The sequence below is a fragment of the Trichechus manatus genome, unplaced genomic scaffold (genome assembly GCF_000243295.1).
Source record: "Trichechus manatus latirostris isolate Lorelei unplaced genomic scaffold, TriManLat1.0 scaffold00008, whole genome shotgun sequence".
Classification (NCBI taxonomy): Eukaryota; Metazoa; Chordata; class Mammalia; order Sirenia; family Trichechidae; genus Trichechus; species Trichechus manatus.
In genome coordinates this window covers 20,457,423-20,482,352 of record NW_004443944.1, presented here as the reverse complement: position 1 = coordinate 20,482,352, position 24,930 = coordinate 20,457,423, and the positions used below count along the sequence as shown (strand labels likewise).

General features: G+C 47.8%; 1 protein-coding gene across 1 annotated transcript in view; it reads left to right on the top strand.

Moving 5' to 3' along the window:
* Positions 1–557: 557 nt before the first annotated feature.
* Positions 558–24,930, top strand: part of L3MBTL1 (L3MBTL histone methyl-lysine binding protein 1) — a 34,921-nt gene continuing 10,548 nt past the window's right edge. The window contains 19 exon segments of the mRNA XM_012558678.1: positions 558–702; positions 857–1,074; positions 1,566–1,707; positions 1,983–2,133; positions 2,267–2,390; positions 3,056–3,140; positions 8,159–8,164; positions 15,245–15,327; positions 15,836–15,940; positions 16,117–16,252; positions 16,606–16,697; positions 18,178–18,329; positions 18,728–18,804; positions 19,401–19,486; positions 19,663–19,773; positions 20,263–20,377; positions 21,374–21,473; positions 21,644–21,841; positions 21,952–22,001. Of these exon segments, the coding sequence (XP_012414132.1) occupies positions 558–702; positions 857–1,074; positions 1,566–1,707; positions 1,983–2,133; positions 2,267–2,390; positions 3,056–3,140; positions 8,159–8,164; positions 15,245–15,327; positions 15,836–15,940; positions 16,117–16,252; positions 16,606–16,697; positions 18,178–18,329; positions 18,728–18,804; positions 19,401–19,486; positions 19,663–19,773; positions 20,263–20,377; positions 21,374–21,473; positions 21,644–21,841; positions 21,952–22,001 (2,176 nt within the window).

Sequence of the window (24,930 nt, the reverse complement as noted above, 5' to 3'; positions counted from 1 at the left end):
GTTCAATAGATCTTTGAGTGCCTGCTTGGTGTTGGAGGGAGTGGTGGGCAAAGAGCATAAAAGAATATGATCAGAAAAAGATCCCACCTCCCATGAAGATGAAATCTGCACAGGTGGGGGAGAACCTGGTACTTGAAAGGCTCTGAATCCCCACAGGGAGAAGGAAATGATTCTAGTGGGGGTGGGGATCCAGAAGGAGGTGAATTTGAACTTGGCCTGGGCTGTGTCATGAGGACGGCTGGCCAGACAGAACCTTGTCCTGAGCCATGCTCCCTAGAGTGAGTTCTGTACATCCCGGTTTACAAAGCACCCTCATACATACCATTGCAACCATCTTACAGAGGAGGGTGGGAGAGAGGTGCAGCACCTGGCTGGAGACCTCCCAGTGACCAGGAGCCAGACCTGATGCTGGTGTCCTGAGACACCCTACCCCCTCAGGGCTGAGGCCTTTCTCTGCAGGTTGCTGGCCTGGGGGTGGGCAGCTCCCCCTCAAAGAAACCCCCCTTCTACTCTTTCTGATCTGCCTGGGGATGTGTTTGGCTTGTAGGCCATCCAGGATGGAGGGGCATAATGAAATGGAGATGCTGAGGACGCTGAAGGGGCCCTCCACAGGGGAAGTAAGCGTCCACTTGGTGGCCAGAGACAGCCCGGGTTCCGGCTCTCACCTGACAGCTACTGCCTTCATTATCCCAGGTGGGCTAAGCCAGGGGTCTAGGGAGGAGGAGCATCCCCATACTTGCTCAAGCAGGTGTGGATCCTGGGGAGGGGATGACTCTTCACCTGCCCAGACATGTATGGCAGGATTGGGGCAAGGCCACCAGGCTCACCTGTGTCATGTCTGCCCATGTATCTGCAGCCACCCTCAGCCTGCCCAGCAATGCCCTGGATGTGTCCTGCTTCCCTCGAGAGTCAATCCATGTGGGCGCCCTGGAGCGGGCGGCCGGCAGCGAACAGGTCACGGCCACCGTGCTGCCTCAGCTAAGTGCGGGGCCAGCAACCAGCTCCAGCGCCAGCACGGTGCGGCTACTGGAGTGGACCGAGCCTGCGGTCCCGCCTCCTGGGAGTGGTCTGCGGGTCAGTGTCTGCGGGAATGGGCGAGGTCCCTTGAGCTGCATCTACGGGGCGGGGCCTGAGGTGGAGCGGGAAAGCTGGCTGAGGCGGGGATCCTGGGGAGTGGGGTTTTGAGGCAGGGGCTCTAGGGGCGTGGCTTAGGGGTGAGGACCTGAGACGCTATGGGGTACCAGGCACTGGAGGCCCCGAGGGTGTGGTTTGGGGCGTGGCTTTGGGTGGGGTGCCCAGGAGCGAAGGCTTGAAGGCTGTTGGGGGCATGACTTGGAGTGAGGTGCTCTGGGGACCTGGCACTTGGGACCGTAAGGACGTGGTTGGGGAATGGGGTCTGCGGCGCTCTAGGGGCGGGACTTGGAGTGAAGCGCTCAGGGACCGAAGCCTCCGGGACCCTGGGGGTGTGGCTTGGAGTGAGGCCGCGAGAGGGAGACCGTGTCGGCTCCGAGGTGGGTCCAGGCCAGGTCCAGGAGTTATGGTCCTCAGACGCTCCCGCGCTCCAGTTTCGGATAAGCGAGTACGCGCCACTGACCATGGTGGGAGCGGAGCAGCCACCGAGCCCCGAGCTGCGGCGGGAAGGCGTGACCGAATACGAAGATGGCGAGGCCTCGGCGAGAGGTGGCGAGGCGGGCACCCAACAGCCGGGTAGGAGCTCCTCTCCCCAGGTCCTGAGCTGGACCCCCACGCGCTCCCTGAGAAGCCTCGGGCAGGGAGCCGGGCTCGAGGGGGCGGGGCTGGAGGTGTTCCTGCAGGTGTGTCTTGGGGGTTGGTCTTGAAGTGGGGAAGGCTGTGGCGGCCAGTTCGGGCTCGGCTCGGAACCCGAGGAGGTGGGACCAAGGTGGAGGCAGAAACTGAGGGGGCGTGGCTCCGAGGTGTGGTTTTGATGTGTGGGAGGCCTGAGGTCTCTTTGGCCTCCACAGCGGACCTCCCTCAGGACCCTCCAGAAGTTACCTCTCAGGACCCCCCAGAGGATGATGCCACCTGTCAGTGCCAGGCGTGCGGGCCTCAGGGAGGCCCCGGCCCAGACCTTGGTTCCTCCAATGATGGTTGCCCCCGGCTGTTCCAGGAGCGGTAAGGGGGAGCGGATTGCGGCCCTACTTGCCCTCCCTTTAGTTCCCCAAAGCCTCATTCCTGTTCAGGGCTTAAGAGAGGGGCTGAGTGGTCCCGGGCAGTTGTTCTTTCTCTCAGGCTGCCCCTCCCTCAGGTCAGTCATCGTGGAGAACTCCTCAGGCTGCACCAAGGCTTCTGAACTACTCAAACCTATGAAGAAGCGGAAGTGCAGGGAATACCAGAGCCCATCAGAGGAGGAGTCGGAGACAGAGGTCATGGTAGGAAGAGGGCAATGAGGGGGGGGGGGCGGCCATAGGATATGCCTCAATTCCCACTGCTCCCTCCATCAGTCCAGGTCATCTGAGGGACAGGGCCAGAGAAGACAACTGTAGTGACTCATTCATCTTATTTTGGGGGCCCATCCTGAGTCAAGTCCTGTTCCTGGTTGGAGGAAAAGGAATAAATCACTTCCCTGCTTTTTGAGCATTCCCATCTCAGTCTCGTGTCAGAGCTAAGCCACATTCACGGGAGCTGGCACCCAAGGTAGATATGCAGGCAGGTGGAAAGCTTCATCACTGGAGCCCAGAAGCCAGGGATCACAGGCTCTAGCTGCAGAAGGGCTGGAGGAGATAGTACATGAAGGTTCTAGTGGGCAAGTAAAATCAGCATAGGGCAGGTGTTTGTGTTCTCAGTTTGCCCACCTGGGAGTGAGGAGAGTTGTAGGCAGACTGTGTAACTAGGGGGTGTGTGTTTATGTGAGTCTGGGCCAAGGTGTTAGGGCATTGTCTCCTGCAGCTGTGTTCCTGCCATTGACCGAGAAGAAATTCCACCCCTTTGGGCAGAACACCATATGGCCAGACAGCCAGGCAGGAGCCAGAATCAGACCAGGGCTTCACTTCAGCCTACAAGGGCAGGAAGCTGAGATCAACCTTCCTTTCTGCAGGAGAAGCAAGAAGAAGAGAGGCATCCAGAGGGACAACCCACCACTGGCACCCCAGAGAGTGAGGAGTGGAGCAGCAGCCAGCCTGGTATGGTGGCCTGTATGTATGTATTCACGTGAGGTGTGTATATACCCAATGATGTGAGGCTGGGAGTGTGGCTTATGGTTGTGATGGTGTGTTGTGTATATATAGAGGAGCATGGGTTAGTGCGTGAGAGAGAGAAAGGGACAGTGTTTATGGTTTGTGCATTAGTATATGACATTCATGGGGATTATATATGTGTTTGTGTATCCCCTTTTGTTGAGTTGTGAGTAGGCCCTACCACCAAGGAGGTCATGACTCAGTATCTGAAGACTTGATCGGTCATTCCTGGAAGGACATGTATTTCTCCCCTTTGGTGGTGTGAGCAAGGCTTCCCTGGTCTGACCTTCCTATTTGAGCCCTATTCAGACCCTTTAGTTCTAATCAAAATGGAATGGAGGTCATTCATAGTCAGCTCTGGCCCTCTAGCCTTCTCCATTGCTTTTGCCACATTGCTATTTGGCAACTATCAGCTGGAGCTGTGTAGCATTTATCCCACTTATAATCACCTAGATACCAGGTAGCAATTTGCTTATTGTCTGTCTTCCTCTTTCAAGACATGCTCCCAGAACATAGAGACTGAAACTGTTTTATTATTTTTTATGCTTAGCACAGAGCATGTAAAGAGTTGGTGCTCAATAAACGCTGTTCAATAGATGAGTTGAATGTTGGTGGTTCCTCCTGGATTGTGACTCAGCTGCACTATCTTTCCTATCCCAGAGAGAACCAGAGCGTAGGTCAGTTCTTAGGACATCATCCTAAAGTGGATGGCTTAGTGCTATTGAGTGGTTCCACATGAATCCAGTGCCAATCAGAGGAGCCCAATCTGTGTCCTGGGCTCAGAACTCTATAGTACATCTCCCACCTTCTGCCCATTGCAGCCAAACAAGATTTTCATTGCTCTGTCTCTCTCCTAAGACTATCCCATCAGAAGCCAAGGCTTAGCTCTCATTGGTTTATGGCCTCTTAAGACGGGCAGAGGAATGCTTGCAATGACTCTAGGAGGTAGTCATTTATTATACTCATTTTATCTCCACTTTATTGTTAGGTGCCATAGAGTTGACTACTATTGGTTCAACTTCTCTTTATTAACTTAAGGAAATAGGTCCATAACTCAATATTCTTAGCTAGGTCCTGTTGCCCAGTACAAAGTTATCTTTTGATTCATGTCACTGCCTCAACTGTGAGCATTTGTATGGTGTTGTGTTTTTGTTTTCGTCCCCCCTCCCCGAGGAGAAACTTATCAGTGGACAGAAGAAGGTTGCATTTATGGCTAAAATCTTTTCACTCATTTTCCATGGGTCATTTGAACAGAAGAATCTGGGAGGTGGTGGGGTTGCTCGAGTCCCCTGTGTATGCGGAGAATCTGTGCTTTATCTACTCTCTGTTTGGCAGTTTGATGGCTTCCTGTTGGATTCACATATCTAGTCATGATGGAGTGTTCCAATTGTTTTAATAGAAACATGTACCACTGGGGTACTTTTTCTTGTTTCTTGGGGAAATGTGCAGAAAATCCTCAGCAAAGCAGTGTCCTGTAATCAGTGAAGTCCTTGTTTTATCATTTGGTCAGAAACAGAAAACTTGTATGTACCCTCAGGCCTTCTATCTCATTTAACTCCATCTTTTCAACAGCCCTTTTGTTTGAATGATCACTTTCTAACACACCGTTGCCAAAATTGTTATAATTTATCTGTTAATAGCTATTCTGATCATTTTAACCATTACTGATATTCTGGTATCATCTCTCATTCTGCCCATATCCAGATCAAGGATCTATAGTGGCACTCTTCAGGATCAGCTTGTTATAGTCTTTTCAGATTCAGAGTAATCCTATAAGTATACTGTTATTTTCTCTTTAAGTTACTTTAGATGTACATTTTGCCCATTTTTATTTGGGTTGTTTATCTTCTTATTAATTTTTTATTGTCTTAGTTATCTAGTGCTGCTATAACAGAAATACCACAAGTGGATGGCTTTAACAAACAGAGATTATTCTCTCACAGTCTAGGAGGCTAGAAGTCCAAAATTCAGGGCACTAGCTCCAGGGGAAAGCTTTCTCTCTGTGTTGGCTCTGGGGGAAGGTTGTTGTCATTGATCTTCTCACGGTCTAGGAGCTTCTCAGCACAGGGACCTCAGGTCCAAAGGGCATGCTCCACTCCCAGCTCTTCTTGCTTGGTAATATGAGGTCCCTCTCCTCTCTGCTCGCTTCTTTCTTTTATATCTCAAAAGAAATTGACTTAAGATACAACCTAATCCTGTAGATTGAGTCCTGACTCATTAACATCATAGAGGTTAGGATTTACAGCACATAGGATAATCACATCATTTCACAAAACGGTGGCAACCATACAGTACTGGGAATCATGGCCTACCCAAGTTGACACATTTTTGGGGGACACAATTCAATCCATAACATTTAGATATTCTGAATACAAGTCTTTTTGTCAAATGTTTGTACTGCAAATATTTTCTCCCAGTCTGTGCTGGTCCCTCATCATACTCCATACTAAACAATGTCTTTTGAAGAGGATGAAGTTTTAATTTTTGATTATGTCCTATTTATCAAATCTTCTATAGTTACTGCTTTACATACACATTTTTATAGGGCACAGATTTTATATTAAAATAGAAGGAAAGCTATTTAGAGTTAGGGAACAAGTTGAGAATGAGTGTATAATTCTATTCAACAGTAGGTAGTATGGCTCTGACAGCAAAGCTTTCTTAAGTGAGGTCCATGAAACTAAGTATACATGCAAAATTCTATTAATTGTTTACTTTTTGGGGGAGATGGACTGGATTTCATTAGATTTTCAAAAAAGTCCATTTATACTTCCTAGAAGCTGTGATGGCAGTTTTAATGGCTTTCACCAGGTAAACAATAAACCATTACATATGGAACCCAGCCTTTTCAGTTTGGTAATCCCCAGGCATGGATCCCTGTGAGACATAGGCTCTAGATTAAACTTTTGTATATTAAGATGAACTGATTATAAGTATAAGAGATAAACAAAAATACCAAGATGTATTTCTGTAGCAAATTTAAAACAGAACCAGCGTACTATGGCACCCTGATGATTGTAATCAGTTATTCTTTAATCTTGGCATTCTGTTCTTTTCTTTACAATGTCTTTTTCTCCTGTAGACCTTGTAGTGAAAGGTCGGAACCAGAGACGTTAGTTTGCAAAGTACCTATACTGAAATGACTAAAGCCATGCTAAAGGAGCTTCCTAGGAGAGTGAACAGAAAAAGAGAAGATGGGAGAAAAGTACTGTATTGGTTTTTGGAATCCACCATTGAGGAGTAGGGTTGGAGTGGGAGGAAGATGAATCAGTAATGGAAATAGAAGAGGAAGAAGAGAGCCTAAGAGAATGCAATGAGAAGGAAATTTTAAGATGGGATGGGTGGTTGGTGGTACATGGAGATCCGGAGGGTTGAGGAATGAGAAAAAGTCTTCGAATTTTGGCACTGGTGACTCGAGAGCAATTTCCCTAGTGTATAGAGGTAGGCAAGAGATTGGATGATAAAGAAGGGAATTCATCAAATGAGAGTATAGTTATTCATAATATCCTCTTACATTTTTAGTGTGTGCAGGATATGTAGTGATATCCCCTTTTTTATTTCTTTTATTGTTATGAGTGCCTTCTCTCTTTTTTTCTTTATCAATCTTTATCAGTCTTGCCAAGGCTTATACATTTCATTTGTCTTTCCTTTTTTATTTCCTTTCTTCTGTTTTCTTTGAGTTTATTTTGCTTTTCTAACTTCCTGAAATAGATGCTTAGTTCATTAATTTTCAGAAGAAAGCTCAGCTTTTTTCTTTTCTCATATGTTCATTTAAAACTATCATTTCCCTCTAAATACTGCTTTGCATCTGGGGTCTTAAAAGCCTGTGAGCAGCTATCTAAGATACTCCACAGGTCTCACCCCTTTGGGAGCAAGGGAGAATGAAGAAAACTAAAGATACAAGGGAAAGATTAGTCCAGAGAACTAATGGACCACAACTACCATGGCCTCCACCAGACTGAGTCCAGTACAACTAGATGGTGTCCCGCTGCCACCACTGACTGCTCTAACAGGGATCACAATGGAGGGTCCCAGACAGAGCTGGAGAAAAATGTGGAACAAAATTCTAACTCACAAAAAAAGACCGGACTTACTGGCCTGACAGAGACTGGAGAAACCCTGAGAGTATGGCCCCCGGACCCCCTTTTAGCTCAGTAATGAAGTCACTCCTGAGGTTCACCCTTCAGCCAAAGATTAGACAGGCCCATAAATCAAAACAAGATGAAATGGCCACACCAGCCAAGGGGCAAGCACTAGAAGGCAGGAGGGGATGATAAAGCTGGTAGTAGAGAACCCAAGGTCAAGAAGGGAGAGTGTTGACATATCATGGGGTTGTTAACTAATGTCATAAAACAATAGGTGTACTAACTGTTTAATGAGAAGCTAGTTCTGTACACCTTCATCTAAAGTACAATAACATAAATAAGTACTACTTTGGCTGCATCCCACAGTTTTTGATATGTAGTATTTCAATTATTCTTTCTTTTAACAAACACTAAGTGCCTACTGTATACTAGGCACTGGGCTGCACACTAAGAGTTAAGGATAAGCAAAGCACAATACCGGCCATTAAGGAATTCACAGTCTAATTGCAGAATTGATATGTAAGTAGGTAGTTATTATATAATAGTGTAATAACTGTTGATTTTGAGCTATGTAGATACAAGAAACTGTCACAGGACACTCTGCCTCACAGAGTCAGGGAAGGCCTCATGGGGGAGGTGGGGTGACATTCCTTCCATCCACTCACCCGTTTTTTTCTGTCAATCGTCTAACAAACATTTGTTGAGCATCTACTCTGTGTAAAGCCCTATGCTAGGTGCTGGTGCTCGAAGGATAATGAAGATAGTCAGAAGGATGGGACAGGGTGGGGGCAGGATCTCCAAGAAAATGGGATTAGCACGTGCAAAGGCACAAAAGCACAGGGACATGAGAATGCATGATGAGGCTGGAGGGATAGGGAGTAACTGGTTCACGGAGGACTTTGCTTTGGAAAGGTGTTTGAATTTTTTGTTTTGCTTGGAAATGAGAGACTAATGTGGAACTTAAAGCAGAGAAATAACATTAACAAGTTTTTATTTTAGAAACATTCTGGCAGTGTATTTTGATCAGAGAGATCAGTTAAGAGGTTTTTGAATGAGGTTCAAAGCAAGAAGGATGGTGAGCATGGAGAGGTGGAGATAGATTCAAGAGATATCTAGGAGTTGGAATCAGCAGGACTCAGTGACTATCGTATCCTGGGGAATAAAAAAGAGGAATCAAGAACTGCTTCCAAGTTTCTGGCTTGTGTGACTGGGTTGGATGGATGGTAGTGCCATTTACTTTGATAGGAATACCAAAAGGAGAACAGGCTTTGGCAGAGAAGTTACCGGTTTTGTTTACGACAGGTTGATTTTGCCAAAGAGAGTGCTAGCCAAGAGCATCTGGTTTAAGAAAGCAGGAATAAGCAAAGGAGCATTTCTAGAAGTCAAGAGAGGATCAGTGCCACAGCTAGCCTATATTGTGCCTTTGTATAAATTGTAAAAAGGTGCCTCTACCGAGCAGTCCAAGTAGAAAAAGGCAACCTTTCTTCAAAATAGATTCAACCACGTGGCTTGGCAAGGAGCCTGAGCTGGATTTCGGCCCCTACTTTCCCCATTGGCTGGGCGTCTGTGTTGTTGTTGTTGTTAGGTGTCAGTGAGTAGCTTCCGACTCATAGTGACCCTGTGTACGAGAGAACAAAATACTGCCCTGTCCTGCGCCATCCTCATAAATCATTCCTAGTTTGAGCCCACTGTTGCAGCCACTGTGTCAATCCATCTCGCTGAGGGTCTTCCTCTTTTTCACTGACCCACTACTTTACCAAGCATGATGTCCTTCTCAAGGGACTGGTCCCTCCTGATAATGTGTGCAAAGTACGTGAGACAAAGTCTAGCCATCATCCCTTCTAAGGAGCATTCTGACTGCACAGTAAGTCCCTGGGTTACCAATTTACGGACAACTCATACTTGCCCTCTAATGTTAGGTAAATTTGCCCTTACATTGAAATGATTGAACCAACCCCTCCTGGCAACAAATTCTTCATCACAATCACCTTCACTCACTTCATGTGCACCTTTTAAATCGTTGAAAAGGCTTTGAGCCTTTTCTTGCACTAAAGTAGGGCTAAATAAGAACCTTATGCACATGTTTTGATTTACTTACAAATTCAAGTTAAAGACACAGTTAGGAACAGATGTCGTTTGTAATCCTGAGGCTGTTTGTACTTCTTCCAAGACAGATTTGTTCATTCTTCTGGCAGTCCATGATGTATTCAGTATTCTTCATCAACATCATACTTCATTCAAAGGCATCAATTCCATCTTCCTTATTCATTGTTCAGCTTTCTTATGCTTACGAGGCAATTGAAAATACCATGGCTTGTGTCAGGCGCACCTTAGTCCTCAAAGCGACATCTTTGCTTTTTAATACTTTAAAGTCTTTTGCAACAAATTTGACCAATGCAGTACATCATTTGATTTCTTGACAGCTTCCATGAGCATTGATTGTGGATCCAAGTGAAATGAAATCCTTTACAACTTCAATGTTTTCTCCATTTATCATGATATTAATGTTCCAGTAGAGGATTTTTGTTTTCATGTTGAGGTGTAATCCATACCGAAGTCTGTAGTCTTTGATCTTCATCAGTAAGTGCTTCGAGTCCTCTTCACTTTGAGCAAGCAAGGTTGTGTGATCTGCATAACGCAGGTTGTTAATGAGTCTTTCTCTAGCTCCGGTGCGGTGTTCTTCTTCACATAGTCCAGTTTCTCGAATTATTTGCTCAGCATATAGACTGAATAAGTGTGGTGAAAGGATACAACCCTGACCCACACCTTACCTGATTTTAAACCATGCAGTATCCCCTTGTTCTGTTCAAATGACCAAGTATGTCTAATGGGAGGTAAACTTGGAGATGAAGAGCCAAATACGGCCAGTGGTACCTCAGATGAGTAGTGTGGCTAGTAGTCAGCCTTTAGCTTATGTTATGGGTTGGGAAAAGTGAGGTGAAAAGAAGATTGTCATCCAGGGAGCAGGAAATGGTTATTTGGAAGGGCTTGGTAATAGTAGCAGCGATTGAAGAAAGTAAAGAGGTATTGTGAAGGATAATGTGGAATTCCATTGTCAAGAAACAATAAAGATGATAAGATTGGCATCCTGAAGTCTTCTCTCTCTTCCCTTTCCCTACTCAGTAAGTCTAGATGAAGACCAAGCAGGAGAAGTGGAGGCTTTTTTTGAGGGAATGTAGTAGGTGATGTGTTTTAAGGGATGTCTTGGTCATCTAGTGCTGCTATAACAGAAATACCGCAAGTGGATGGCTTTAACAAAGAGAAGTTTGTTTTCTCACAGTCTAGTAGTCTAGAAATGCAGATTCAGGGTGTCAGCTCCAGGGGAAGGCTTTCTCTCTCTGTCGGCTCTGGAGGAAAGTCCTTGTGATGCATCAGTCTTCCCTTGTTCTGGGAGAATCTCAGCGCAGTAACCTCAGGTCCGAAGGACGTGTTCTGCTGCCAGCACTGCTTTCTTGGTGGTATGAGGTCCCCATGTCTCTCTGCTCACTTCTCTCTTTTATATCTCAAAAGAGATTGGCTTAAGACACTCATTTTGTAGATCTCATCAATATAACTGCCGTTAATCCATCTTACTACACCATAGTGATAGGATTTATAACACATAGGAAAATCACATCAGATAACAAAATGGTAGACAGTCACACAATACTGGGAATCATGACCTAGCCAAGTTGACAGGCAGTTTTGCGGGATACAATTCAATCTATGACAAGGGATAATCCATATTTCATTCGGGACAAAGGATAGAAGAAAGAGATGCACCATAAATTAGTGTGTCGACGTATGCCTCTGAGAGATTTGATGGCTCAGTTGATCAGTTGATGAACAAAACAGTTGCAAAAAAGAAAACACTTGCTTTGGCCCAACTGTATCAGTTGGTTGGAATTTCAAGGTTCTGTACAGTAATAGAAATTCAGGCACCTCAAGACCGATGCTTCTAGTCACTTACTAAAGAAAAAAGCTTTCCATGTGACAAATCATTTTAAGCCTGCATGATCCAAAGCAGTGGCCAAGTGAGCCAGAGCAAGACAGAGCTAGAATTCGAAGTAGAAAGACTTAGTGGAGACTTAGGAAGGACCAGTAACATGAGTCTAGCACTTCGTATTTCATAAGGATCTTTTACACACAGCATCACACATAATACTTATAATGTCCCCGTGTGGTTGATGAAATTACCTGCATTTTACAGATGACAAAATTGAGGCACAGAAGTTTGTAGAAGAAACTGGAGCTATTCACCCAAAAGATATGAATTGATTCTTGTGAGTTGTTACCTTTTTAGTTGTCTGTAGCCTTCAGTTGAAAACCTGGTCAGCCTACTTCACATGTTCTAACCTTTCACAGGTTTTTCTCCTCTGTGTTGGAGGCTAGGCCTCTGTCTTAGTCATCTAGTGCTGCTACAACAGAAATACCACAAGTGGATGGCTTTAACAAAGAGAAATTTATTTCTTCACAGTGAGTATGCTAAAAGTCCAAATTCAGGGCATCAGCTCCAGGGGAAGACATTCTCTCTCTGTCAGCCTTCTCATCAATGTTCCCCCGGACTAGGAGCTTCTCAGCACAGGGACCCCTCGTCCAAAGGACACACTCTGCTCCTGGCACTGCTTTCTTGGTGGTATGAGGTCCCCCTGTCTCTCTGCTCACTTCTCTCTTTTACATCTCAAGAGATTGCTTCAGGACACAATCCAGTCTTGTAGATTGAGTCCTGCCTTACCAACACAGCTGCCACCCATCCTCCCTCATTAATATCATAGAGGCAGGATTTACAACAGATAAGAAAATCACACAATACCAGGAATCATGGCCAAGCCAAATTGACACACATATTTTTGGGGGGACATAATTCAGTCCATGACATTCCACCCATTGGCCCCCCAAAAAATCACATCCTTGCAACATGGAAAACATATTCACCCCATCATTTCATAGCAAAAGTCTTAACTCCAAGTCCAAAATCCAAAAATTCCTCTTCATCTGTGAAATCTAGAATACAAGCTATCTGCTTCCAAAGGTACAATGGCAGAATAGGTACAAGCTAGACATTTCCATTACGAATGGGAAAAACTGGAGAGAAAGAAGGGATAACAGGCACGAAGCAAGTCAGCAGAACACATTACATTAGCCCTCAAGGCTTTGAAAATAATCTTCTGTCCTCTGAGACAATGTACACAATGGCCCTGCCCTCCAGACTCTAGGTATTGGCCACACTCTCCAGATTCTGAGTGGAGGCCCTTTGGCGCTGGGTTTCAGCTCCACCTTCCAGGCCCACTGGGACAGCAACTCTGCTCGCTCAGCTTTAGGCACACCATTGTCCCAGTCCATCTGAGCGGCGACTCCACCCTTAGAAGCACCAGAGTCCATGGCTCCACCGTTTGAAACCCCTGAGGTCATGGCCATACCTTTTGAGACTGAGGCAGCTCAGCTTCTTGTGTACCTTGTCTCTTCAGCTTGTTTCCTGGTTTCTTAGCCTCTTGGCTCCTCGGGCCTCACACCCGCATCTGCCCTGCTGGGGCAAGTGTTCCAAAGCTCTGTAGCTCCACCGGTAATTGCCCAGAGGCACCCCACTCCACCAGGAAGCCTCATGCGCACAGGCACTCAACTCTCTGGCTCCGTGGGTCTGCAAGCTTAGCTTCACCAATAAGTATCAGGAGGCACCCCACTCCGCCAGGAAGCCTCCTGTGCACAGGCACTCAGCTCTCTTGCTCCGTGGGTTGGCTCCAGTGCCATCTTGCACTGGTCTCCTGATTCTGCTGCTTTTGGTTCTCTGCCGCTGTTGCTTCTCTACTGCTGCAGGTTCTCTGCTGCTGCTGGTCCTTTGCTTCTGCCACTCCTCTATCTATTCACAATTTCAAAACCGCTTCCACATTTTAGGTATCTGTTAGAGCAGCACCCCACTCTCTCAGTACCAAATGTCTTAGGCTGGGTTCTGTAGAGAAGCAAAACCAGTAAAGCATATAAGTATACATATAGAGAGATTTATATCAAGGAAACAGCTCACGTGATTGTAGAGGCTAAAACATCCCAAGTCCATGGATCAGGGTAGAGGCATTTCCCAATTCACGGAGCTGCAGAAGCTGGAGAACCCAGGGTCAGCAGGTTGGAGAGCAGGGCTCCCACTCACAGGCTATGAAGGTCAATGAATTCCAAGATCAGCAGACAAGACCGCAAGGTTTCTCCTGATTCAGGTAGCTGCAGGGGCTGGCCAACCCAGGATCAGCAGGTCAGGGAACAGGACTCTTGCTCGCAGGCTGTGAAGATCAACGAATTCCAAGATTGACAGGTAAGCTGCTAGCTGATGTCCCAAGAACCGGAGGTGAGACAGCAAGAGGCAGCTGCTGAGTCTGGGACAAGCCAAAAACTTTGGCAAGGTGAACAGGCAGAAAGTAACCAGAGGAAGGCAGAGAGATGAAGCTGAGGGAGCAGTGAGCTGCCACAGGCCCCGCCCCTGCCAGTACCACTCAGCAGATTCCATCATGGGGGTGATCACATATCAGATTTCAACAGGGAAGTGATCACTACATTACACAACTGCTAAAACACTGAGAATCATGGCCTAGCCAAGTTGACGTACAATCTTAACCATCACAGCCTCCATCTCAGGCTAAACTGAAGGTCCTACAGGGGACTTCGTCTCCCCCTCCCCAGGACCCTGAGACTCCGAGATATGGGCAGGACCTGGGCTATAGGGCACTGATAATAGTGTATGCATACAAGTATGTCTGTGCGCGTGCACACATGCACATGCCTGCACAGAGTGTGAGTGTCCAGGAGGGCTGTGGAATCAGTCTGTTTACTCTGTGGACACAGCAAGTGCACATATGTGCATTTGCATCTCTATGGACCTATAAATGTTCAGGGTAAGAAGAATTGAAAAAGAGTGGGTTTTTTAATCTCTGTGTGTCCCCGCTCCCATTTTCTTTCTTTCTCTATTTTCCCTCTCACTTCTTTTTATCCTGCTCTTTCCCTGTGAGCTTAGGTGGAGGTCTTAGTTATCTAGTGCTGCTATAATGAAAATACTACAAGTGGATGGCTTTAACAAACATAAATTTATCTTCCCACAGTTTAGGAGGCTAGAAGTCCGAATTCAGGGTGCTGGCTCTAGGGGAAGGCTTTCTTTCTCTTTTGGCTCTGGAGGAAGGTCCTTATCTCTTTGATCTTCTGCTCCTGGGCAATCTTCATGTGGCTTGGCATTTCTCTTTCCCCATCTCTGCTTCTTTAGCTTGCTTGTTTTAATCTCTTTTATATGTCAAAAGAGATTGATTTAAGATACACCCTATATTAATCCTGTCTTGTTAACATAACAAAGACAACCCATTCCCAAATGGGATTATAACCATAGGCATAGAGGTTAGGACACAATTCAATTCATAACAGTGACATTGTGAGTAAGTCACCTGGCTCAGGACCCATCACTCAGCTTTGTCCTGTATTAAATGTCCAAGGACAGAGAACAGGACCCCCTGTGGCTGAAATTGTAACCTCAGATCATTCTGAGCAGCAGTTAACAAAACAAAACCAAGCCGGTTGCCATTGAGTCGATTCCAACTTATAGTGACCATATAGAGACACTGTAGGACAGAGGAGAACTGCCCCATAGGGTTTCCGAAGAGCAGCTGGTGGATTGGAACTGCCGACATTTTCGTTAGCAGCTGTAGCTCACCATAGCTCTTAACCACCACACCACCAGGGCTCCAGGCAGCAGTGAGTTGCTGTATAATCCAAAGTACTTCTGCTGATAGTAGCCTGGGGGTGGGGCTGAAGCTGATAGAGTTTGGTGTAGCCTCAGATCTGAGCCCCCTGTGTCTGGTACCATCATGACTGGGTGGGGCCAGGGGGCACCATGTGACTACAGACAAAGGCTTGTTTCGGCAGTAAAGATAGAGCTTGGTCAGGGGAAATGAAGGAAAGTAGTACATCAGGAGAAGCCCAGGGGTCAGTGTGTCTGTCTCCTCTCTATGGCGTCAGGTAAGAAGAAGGAAGGCTGGTCATGGGAGTCCTACCTAGAAGAGCAGAAGGCCATCACTGCCCCTGTCAGCCTCTTCCAGGACGTGAGTTGGACAATTTCCACCTAGGAAGAGCTTGCCTTCCCAGCGCAGGGACTCAGCACCAAACTCAGGTCCTCTGGGGTTTTCTGTGTCTGACATCCCTCATGGACTGGCAGAATGGAAGGGGGGCAGATTGTTTAAGGGCCCAGAGTAGAGAAGTGCACACTGTAAGGGGCTTCCAGGATGGGAAGAAACACAGAGATGGAACCCAGGCTCACCCATATCACTGCATCTTTTGAATTCTGGTGCCTTGTACTCAACCCTGTACACTGATCTTTTCATTACTTGGGAGAGAGGGAGCTCTTAAGTCCACCCCTGACTCAGCTCCCATTTTTCAAGGGATCTGGGAGCTGTCCTCTCTCTGCATCCCTGCATTAAAGGTCCCCATATAAGCTAATGCCTTGACAGTGCCAGGTGGGTGGGGCCTAAAGGTAGCTCCTTCACCCCAAGCCCATTAGGCAAGGATAAGACTGGATGGAAGCTGTGTCCTGTCCAATCTGTGCGTTGACAGTACCAAGCAGTCACTCATAACAAGAATGGCTTCAAACCGGGCATGAAGTTGGAAGGCATTGACCCTCAACACCCGTCCATGTACTTCATCCTCACTGTGGCTGAGGTGAGCTGAGCATTGGAACATCTATGGTAGTTTCTGGGAGTGAAGAAAGGTGGAGATGGGGAGCCTGCTAGCTTTAGAGCCCCTCAGACCACCAGGCTGGGCCAGGAGAGGTGAGGAGTAGGGAGTGGGGTGTCTGCTGACGCTGGAGTCCTTGTGATTCCCCGTCATGGGGCCAGGTGTGTGGCTACCGCCTACGTCTGCACTTTGATGGATATTCTGAGTGCCATGACTTCTGGATCAATGCCAACTCCCCTGACATTCACCCTGCTGGCTGGTTTGAGAAGACTGGGCACAAGCTGCAGCCCCCTAAAGGTAAGGCCTAGCTGGAGTTCGTCATGGTGAGTCAGTGAGACCTCAGATCCTGTCCTTGGTCCCCCTCCTTCCAGCTCTGTTTTCTGACCTCTGTTGCCCAATCCAAAACCAGCCTGTTCTTCACTGTATCCTGATAGGACTCTGCCCTAGGACCACATTGACCAGAAGTCCCAGGGCTTCTGCTTTGGCACTGCCCTTTGAGTGTCCACCCAGGTCATGTCCTGCATCTGCAGGGGGTTTTTGGGAAGGCTCTTGAGGGGTTGTAGGGTCCTCAGGCCTGCCTGATTCTACTGCTTCAGTGTGGGGTGCCCTCTGTCTGCACGGCGCTCTGTTTGTCCCCCCGAGGGGCCTAGGTTACAAGGAGGAGGAGTTCAGCTGGAGCCAGTACCTGCGCAGCACAAGAGGTCAGGCTGCCCCCAAGCACCTGTTTGTGAGCCAGAGCCACGTGAGTGCCCCTGAGCGAGAGTGACATCTACCCCATGGGACTGAGTCACTGCAGCCAGCCTGGACCAGGGTGTCTTACTCATCAGACGGGAGCTCATCTATTGGTGCTCTCAATTTTGTTATGGTCTCTCGAATCAAATGGGAGCACAGCTAGGCAGGGGCAAGGGCCACAGGGGCAAAGCTGGTTGTAGGTTTTTCCCCAGTTCCTCCTTCCTTCCCTACTGCAGAAATCCTCTCCTCAGCATATCTCCTCAGAACCCCTGGGCCAATCTCTCAGCCTGGCACGGAGATGTCATTGTTCACATATTCTTGCTTTGGTTTGTTCTGCCATTCTGTGGTATAAGGTCAAAGCCTCTATTCTGGAAGCGTCTTTCTCTGTCCTCCTGACCAACACTGAAGCTCCTCCTTTCGTTCCCAATAGCTCACCTCTTGTCTTTCTCTGTTCAAGACAGCTGGCAGCTTTTCCCAGCAGTTCAGGTATCCCACATTAGAAATATTAACATATCGGAAGTCCACCGCCCCCTCAGGCCAGGGACTCCACCACGCTGTTGAGGCAGGGGCAATCACTTCCCCACCTCAAACGTCACACTTGTAGGTTCCCAGGTGGCTGGTGGGGTTCCACCCACTGGTGTGACAGGGAATACAGACTTACAAGTCAAACTGTTCAAATCCTGGCTGTACCAATGACTAACGTGTGGTCCTGGGCAAGTTGATTAACTTATAAAATGGTGGTGATAACACCTGTCTCATAGTGTTGTTATAAAGTTCAAGTAAGATGATGTTTCTTGAAGCTTATGCCTGGTACATGAAGGTGCCCAGTTATCACTTGTCTCCTCCCCCTGCGCTACTGACACATTGGCCTCTTCCTTCCCCACCACCCACTATTGACCTGATTGCCTCAGCCCAGGCTAGACCAGACTTGTCTAGGCGGGGGAAGACTTGTGCTTGGTCTGCCAGACTCTGGGTAAACGAATATCTTTCTGCCAGTTGCTTTTCTTTGTCACAAGTAAGGCTTCCTCGGAGTTCACCTTGGTGGCCATAAGTTTCTGAGTGGCTCGGGATTATGATCCTGCCCTGAAGGGACCCTCTTTTCCCAGCCTATTCTCACCTCCCTCCTCCCCTACTCCCCACCCCTTCCCCCAGTCATGGCTGGTACACAACTCCTTCCTTTGCCGATGAGCTCTGGGCCAGCATTAGCCAGCCTGGCACTGGCTGTAGCAGCCCCTCTTCTTTTTTTTGAAATTTTATTTATATAACTTTACAATTTTATTTTGTTGTTATTGTTGAGAATATACACAGCAAAACACACACCAATTCAACAGTTTGTACACGTACAATTCAGTGACATTATTACATTCTTCGAGTTGTGCAACCATTCTCACCCTCCTTTTCCAAGTTGTTTCTCCCCCATTAACATAACTTACTGCCCCTTAAGGTTCCTGTCTAATCTTTCGAGTTGCAGCCCCTCTTCTTACCCCCAGAGTTCCCCGCCCCTGGGCTTCCAGGTGGGCATGAAGCTGGAGGCTGTCGACCGCATGAACCCATCCCTCATCTGTGTGGCCAGCGTAACCGATGTGGTGGACAGCCGCTTTCTAGTGCACTTTGACAACTGGGACGATACTTACGACTACTGGTAGTGAGAGGGCCCAGACTTGAGCTGGGGGGGTGAGGGATGGCAGGGGCAGGGCAGCTACTTTCAAACCTTAGACACTGTGTGGCCCTAGCGCAGTCCTGACGTTCGTATCTTGCTTGGGGGGAGATGGGGGCATAGTCAACTGTCCTATGGATTTGATCTATATCGTAAGAAACACAACTTAATATTAAATGTTTCATCTAAAAATAGCAAGGTTAAGATGAGCAAACCCCTCTGACTCTTGAGTTTCCCTTAGATATTATGGTGGTATCAGAGTTTTCAGTTAATGCTGGAATTTTCTAACTTTCTTATCAGTCATCTCAGTCTAACTGTCATAGGATGACAGGCCCAGACCCTCAAAGTTTCACCTGGGACAGTGAGGTATTCTTGGGTTTCAGGTGTGATCCCAGCAGCCCTTACATCCACCCGGTGGGCTGGTGCCAGAAGCAAGGGAAGCCCCTCACCCCTCCACAAGGTGACTGTGCAGCCTGAGCAGATGCCCTTTTCCAAGCCTGGCCCCACCATCCCTCTCCCCTGATCCCTTACCGATACTTCATTACCTGTGGGTTTAGAGTTAGGATGAGGGGACAAGTATCTGCTGGAGCCTCAGCTTCTTTGCCCTGGAGATGAGAACCCCTAATATATTGAGGGATTATTTTAGGAGAGTCCTGTCAAACCCTGGCCCCACTGAGGTTTAGGGGAAGAGATTTAGATGACCACTTCAGCAAGGAAGCCGGGAGTCCACAGCTAAGAAAGGTGTATCCTTCCCTACAGGAGTGTTACACTGACTCCAGAATAATAGGCTTAGATGGGGCTAGGGCTGGAGTGGGAGCAAGAAGGGTAATGGGAGCCAGACAGCCCTGTGAACTGTTGGGGTGCTGATGCTGCTCATCTCTGATTAGTGTGCCTCAGGAGCCCAGTGCAAGGAGCTGGCTGTGGTGATGGGAAGGGGGAGAGTACTCCAAGGGCCTCTGCCCTTCCTTGCTCCTGGTCTTCCTTGGAGGCACAGAGCTCCCCCAGCAGCACAGTAGCACCTGAGTGGCTTGACATTATTTTCATCCTTTCCTCCAGACTACCCAGACCCTGATAGCTTCTGTTGGGAGAAGTATCTGGAAGAAACCAGGGCTTCTGCTGTGCCTGCTTGGGCCTTCAAGGTGGTGAGTCAGCTCTCTCTGCCCCTAGAGCTGAGCTCCGGAAGACGTGGTACACTGAGGCAGCCAGGATGGGACCCTGGCCTCCCAGTTTGGGCAGGCCACAGTTTCCCCAGGCAGAACACTTGGGCTTCTCCCCTTTTGATCTGGGCATTGGCCTGAAGACAACTGTTTCCCTGCAGCGACCTCCCCACAGCTTCCTGGTCAACATGAAGCTAGAGGCCGTGGACCGCAGGAACCCAGCCCTGATTCGTGTGGCCAGCGTGGAGGACGTGGAGGATCACCGGATAAAGGTGGCCCTGGGACCCTAGGGCAGGAGGAGTGGACAGACCAGTTGGGAAGAAAGCTCGTAGACTTGTTAGAGAGGAAGGACTAGCATGAGGCAGACAAAAGGGAGGCTGCACATCTGTGAGGAAAAGAGCTTTAAACTGGAGGCTGAAGATCTTGATCTTGTGCTAGCCTCATCCCTGACTGACCTTTGTGGGCATAGGCAAATCATTTACCCTCTCTGAGCCTTAACTTTCACATCTATAAAATGGGGCAAATAATCCTTACCCTACTCAAGAATTGATGGGAGATGCCAGTAACTTAATAAGTGAAACCCTTAGAAAATGTAGTGGCTGAGAGGGATTATTGTGAGGTGGGCCCCTTGGTTCTTCCAATCCAGGATCCTGCTTCTCACAGGCCCCAGGGATGGCAGAGCCTCCTGGAGCCTGAGGGTGCTCCCGGCTGAGCTGGGCTTCACGAGGAACACTTGACCTCCAAGGGCCTTTCCTTCTCAGCTCCACTTTGATGGCTGGAGCCATACCTATGACTTCTGGATTGATGCGGACCACCCAGACATCCACCCTGCGGGCTGGTGCTCCAAGACCGGACATCCCCTGCAGCCTCCTCTCCGTGTGTACCCCTAGGGCACTCTGACCCTTTCCCACTGAGGTCTAGCACCCGCTCCCCTCCCTAGCACTGATCACTCTCCCTTCCTATAGCTTGCCCAGGGGGCTCTGACCACCATGCCCAGGTCTGACAGAGGGCCCGCAGTGAGCTCTGGCACACCCCATGCTCCTCCCCCTAAGGAAGCTTCTGTCTCCCCCAATTGTTGGGTTCGGGGGATCGAGGTGTGAAGGGGCAAGCTCATTGAGAACATATGCTTAGGAAGTAGTTATACGCCAGGGAGTTCTCTCAGCATCTAGCAGAGCCACACAGACCGTGCATTGTGTTTGCTAGGAAATGCTGGCTCCCTTAAATAAATTCTGGCCCTCTGCATAGGCAGGGATTAGGGTTCGCATTACTGGACTGTTCAATCCCAGTTCTCACCCTAAGGATTCCCCTTATTTCCCTCCTGCCGCCACGTTTGTCTCATATGGGGTGTTGATCCTTCTCTGATGTTCTCCTCCAAGCGCGGACAGAGCCTAAAAACAAGTTAACAAAGTTTTGGGAATGAAAGTGGGAAAACAAACCCAGAGAATAACATGAATCTGCCTGATGTGGCTTCTAAGGTGCAGCTGTGCTCTTACCAGCTTTGGGTTGATCTCTCAGAGGATTCTCTCTCTCTCAGAGACCAAGGGGATGGCCTGCATATGAGAGCCAAGCCCACATTCCTAAAAGAGAGGCAGATATCTAGTAGCAGGAAATGGTGCACAGCCTAGCACAGGACCCCTGTAGCTGGAGAACTAATTCTGGTGCTGATCTTCCCCTTAGAAACTTCCTTCCTTGCCCTCTATTCTCCCCACCCCAAGAACCCAGAGCCCATAGTGAGTTCTGGCACATCCCATCCTCCTCACCCTAGGAGAGCTTCTGTCTCCCCTAGTTGTCAGGTTGGGGTATTGTGGTATGAAGGGGCAGGCTCATTGGGAGCATATGCTTAGGAGGTGACTTTTCTTCCTGCTTCTCCAGGACCCAGAGAGCCCAGCTCTGCCTCCCCTGGAGGCTGTCCCGTTCTCGGCTATAAGAGCCTGCCACACACTAGGACCTCCAAGTACAGCTTTCATCATCGGTGAGTGAAGGTCTCCCTCAGGGTATTGTTTAGGGAGGGTCTGTTTGACATCTACTTTGTGCCAGCTGATCAGGGTTCACCAAGACATTCTGAGTGGGACCAGGGTTGGGGAAGGAGGGCTCAGTGGGGACAAGTGCATCCAGCCCAACTGATGAATTGTTCTTCTCCAGGAAGTGCCCTACTCCTGGTTGTGATGGTTCTGGCCACGTCACAGGCAAGTTCACAGCTCACCATTGCCTGTCAGGCTGCCCACTGGCTGAGAGGAACCAGAGCCGGCTAAAAGCGGAGCTCTCTGACTCAGAGGCCTCGGCCCATAAGAGGAACCTCTCTGGCTTCTCCCCGAGGAAGAAGCGCCGTCATCATGGCCGGTGCGGAGGGCAGGGAGTAGGGTCCGGGCTACCCTCGGCTCAGGGTCCTATCTTGTTGGGCAAGACCAGGCATTGATACCCTGCCATGGACCTTGTCCCTCTCTCTCCAGGATTGGACGCCCTCCAAAGTATCAGAAGATCCTGCAGGAAGATTTCCAGAGTAAGTCCCAGGTCATCTACCCCCATGTCCTCCACAAAGTGTTCACAGTGGATGCTTGGTAATTGATGGGATAAGTGACGAGGGGAGCCCAGAGGGGGAGAAGATAGGTAGGGGGCTGCCTCTTCATTTGAGATACTTTGGGGATAGAACAATGGCAAGAGCATGGCTTCTAAGGTACAGCCATGCCCATACCAGCTCTCTGGATCTCCCTGAGGATTCGCTTTCTCTCAGAGACCAAGGGCATGGCCTGTGGATTTCAACAAAGCATGTGAGAACCAAGTTCATCTCTGGCCTTGCTGTGAGTCTGTGGGAAAGACGCAGGGCCTCTCTGGGCCTCTGGTTCTCCACTGTGAAGCAGGATGATGCCTCCTGGCTCTGCTTTTCTCTGATTATAGGATTCCTGGGAGGGAGGCCATAGCTGGCACTTCCTAGCTGTGTGACCTTGGGCAAGTCACTTAATATCTCTGAGCCTTAGTTTCCTTGTTTGACAACATAGATAATACCTACTTTTCAAGGTCAACTACCTGAAATAATAGTAGTTACTGCTACCATTTACCAAGCACCTACAATAGGCCAGGCACTGTGCCAGGTGCTTTACGTATACTCTCTAACTCTCACAAGCATCCTGTAATGTGGATATTATTCTTTCCAACTTCCTGATGAGGAATGTGAGGCTCAGCAGGTGAAGTCATGTGCCCAAGTTCATTCGGCTTGTAAAGGGCAGAGCTGGTCTTCAAACTTAGCTCTGACTTCTCATGCTAGGTGTTGCTTGTATATTAGACATAAAGCACCTAACTTAAATGTCAGTTCATTTCTCATCCCCCTTTAAGGGGAGGGGCAGAGTGATCCCTCCCTAGGGTGGTGACCTCATCTTCTGTCTTCTGCTGCTTAGCATAGGGCCTAACAAGAAGCAGGGACTCTAGGAATCCTGCCTCAGTTGAATTGAATGCACATACTTTTAAGGCTAGAAGAGAAATCACCTGGCTCCTTGCACAGTTTCTGGGCAGGACCCAAGCTATTCCAGTTGTTGTTGTTAGGGGCTGTCAAGTCTGTTCTGACTCATAGCAACTCTATACAACAAAATGAAACACTGCCTGGTCCTGCACCATCCTCACAATCACTGATATGTTTGAGCCCATTGTTGCAGCCACTGTGTCAGTCCGTCTTGTTGACGGTCTTCCTCTTTTTTGCTTACTAAGCATGATGTCCGTCTCCCGGGACTGATTCCTCCGGATAACATGTCCAAAGTAGGTGAGACAAAGTCTTGCCATCCTAGCTTCTAAGGAGCATTCTGGCTGTATTTCTTCCAAGACAGATTTGTTCATTCTTCTAACAGTCCATGGTATATTCAGTATTCTTCACCAATACCGTAACTGAAATGAATCAATTCTTCTTTGGTCTTTCTTATTCATTTTCCAGCTTTCACATGCGTATGAGGTGACTGAAAACACCATGGCTTGGGTCAGGCCCACCTTAGTCCTCAAGGTGACGTCTTTGTTTTTTAACACTTTCAAAGAGGACTTTTGCAGCAGATTTGCTCAATGCAGTGTGTCATTTGATTTTGTAACTGCTGCTTCCATGGGCATTGATTGTGGATTCAAGTAAAATGAAATCCTTGCATCTTCAATCTTTTCTCCATTTATCAGGATGTTGCTTATTGGCCCAGGTGTGAGGATTTTTGTTTTCTTTATGTTGAGGTGCAATCCATGCTAAAGGCTGTGATGTTTGGTCTTCATCACTAAGTGCTTCAAGTCCTCTTCCCTTCCAGCAAGCACGGTTGTGTCACCTGCATAACACAGATGGTTAATGAGCCTTCCACCAATCCTGATACCATGTTCTTCTTCATTTAGTCCATTTTATCATATTATTTGCTCAGCATATAGATTGAATGAGTATGGTAAAAGGATACAACCCTGACGCACACATTTCCTGATTTTAAACCATGCAGTATCCCCTTGCTCTGCTTCAGTGACTGCCTCCTGGTCTACCTACAGGTTCTGCATGAGCACAATTAAGTGTTCTGGAATTCCCATTTTTCGCAGTGTTATCCATAGTTTATGATCCACACAGTCAAATGCCTTTGCATAGTCAATAAAACACAGGTAAACATCTTTCTGGTATTCTCTATTCTCAGCCAAGATCTATCTGACCTCAGCAATGATATCCCTCATTTCATGTCCTCTTCTGAATCTGGCTTGAATTTCTGGCACCTCCCTGTCGATGTACTGCTGCAACTGTTTTTGAATTATCTTCAGCAAAATTTTACTTGAGTGTGATACTAATGATATTATTCAATAATTTTCACGTTCTGTTGGATCACCTTTCTTTGGAATGGGCAAAAATATGGATCTCTTCCAGCCGTTTGAACAGGTAGCTGTTTTCCAAATTTCTTGGCATAGATGCGTTAGCATTTCCAGCGTTGTGTCCATTTGTTGAAATATCTCACTTGGTATTCTGTCAATTCCTGGAGCCTCATCTTTCACCAGTGCCTTCAGTGCAGCTTGGACTTGTTCCTTCAATACCATCAGTGCTTGATCATATGCTGCCTCCTGAAATGGTTGAACGTTGACCATTTCTTTTTGGTACAGTGACTCTGTGTATTCCTTCCATTCTTCTTTTGGTGCTTCCTGCATTGTTCAATATTTTGCGCATACAAATGATGTTGAGCTTCTCCATCGTCTTTCCACTGATGTAGACGATTTGATTCCTGTGTATTCCATCTGGCAAGGTTCACGTGTATAGTTGCTGTTCATGTTGTTGAAAAAAGGTTTTGCAATGAAGAAGTCGTTGGTCTTCCAAAATTCTATCATGCCATCTCTGGCATTTTTTCTGTCACCAAGGCCATATTTTCTAACTACTGATCCTTCTTTGTTTCCAACTTTTGTATTCCAATCACCAGTAATTATCAATGCATCTTGATTGCATGTTT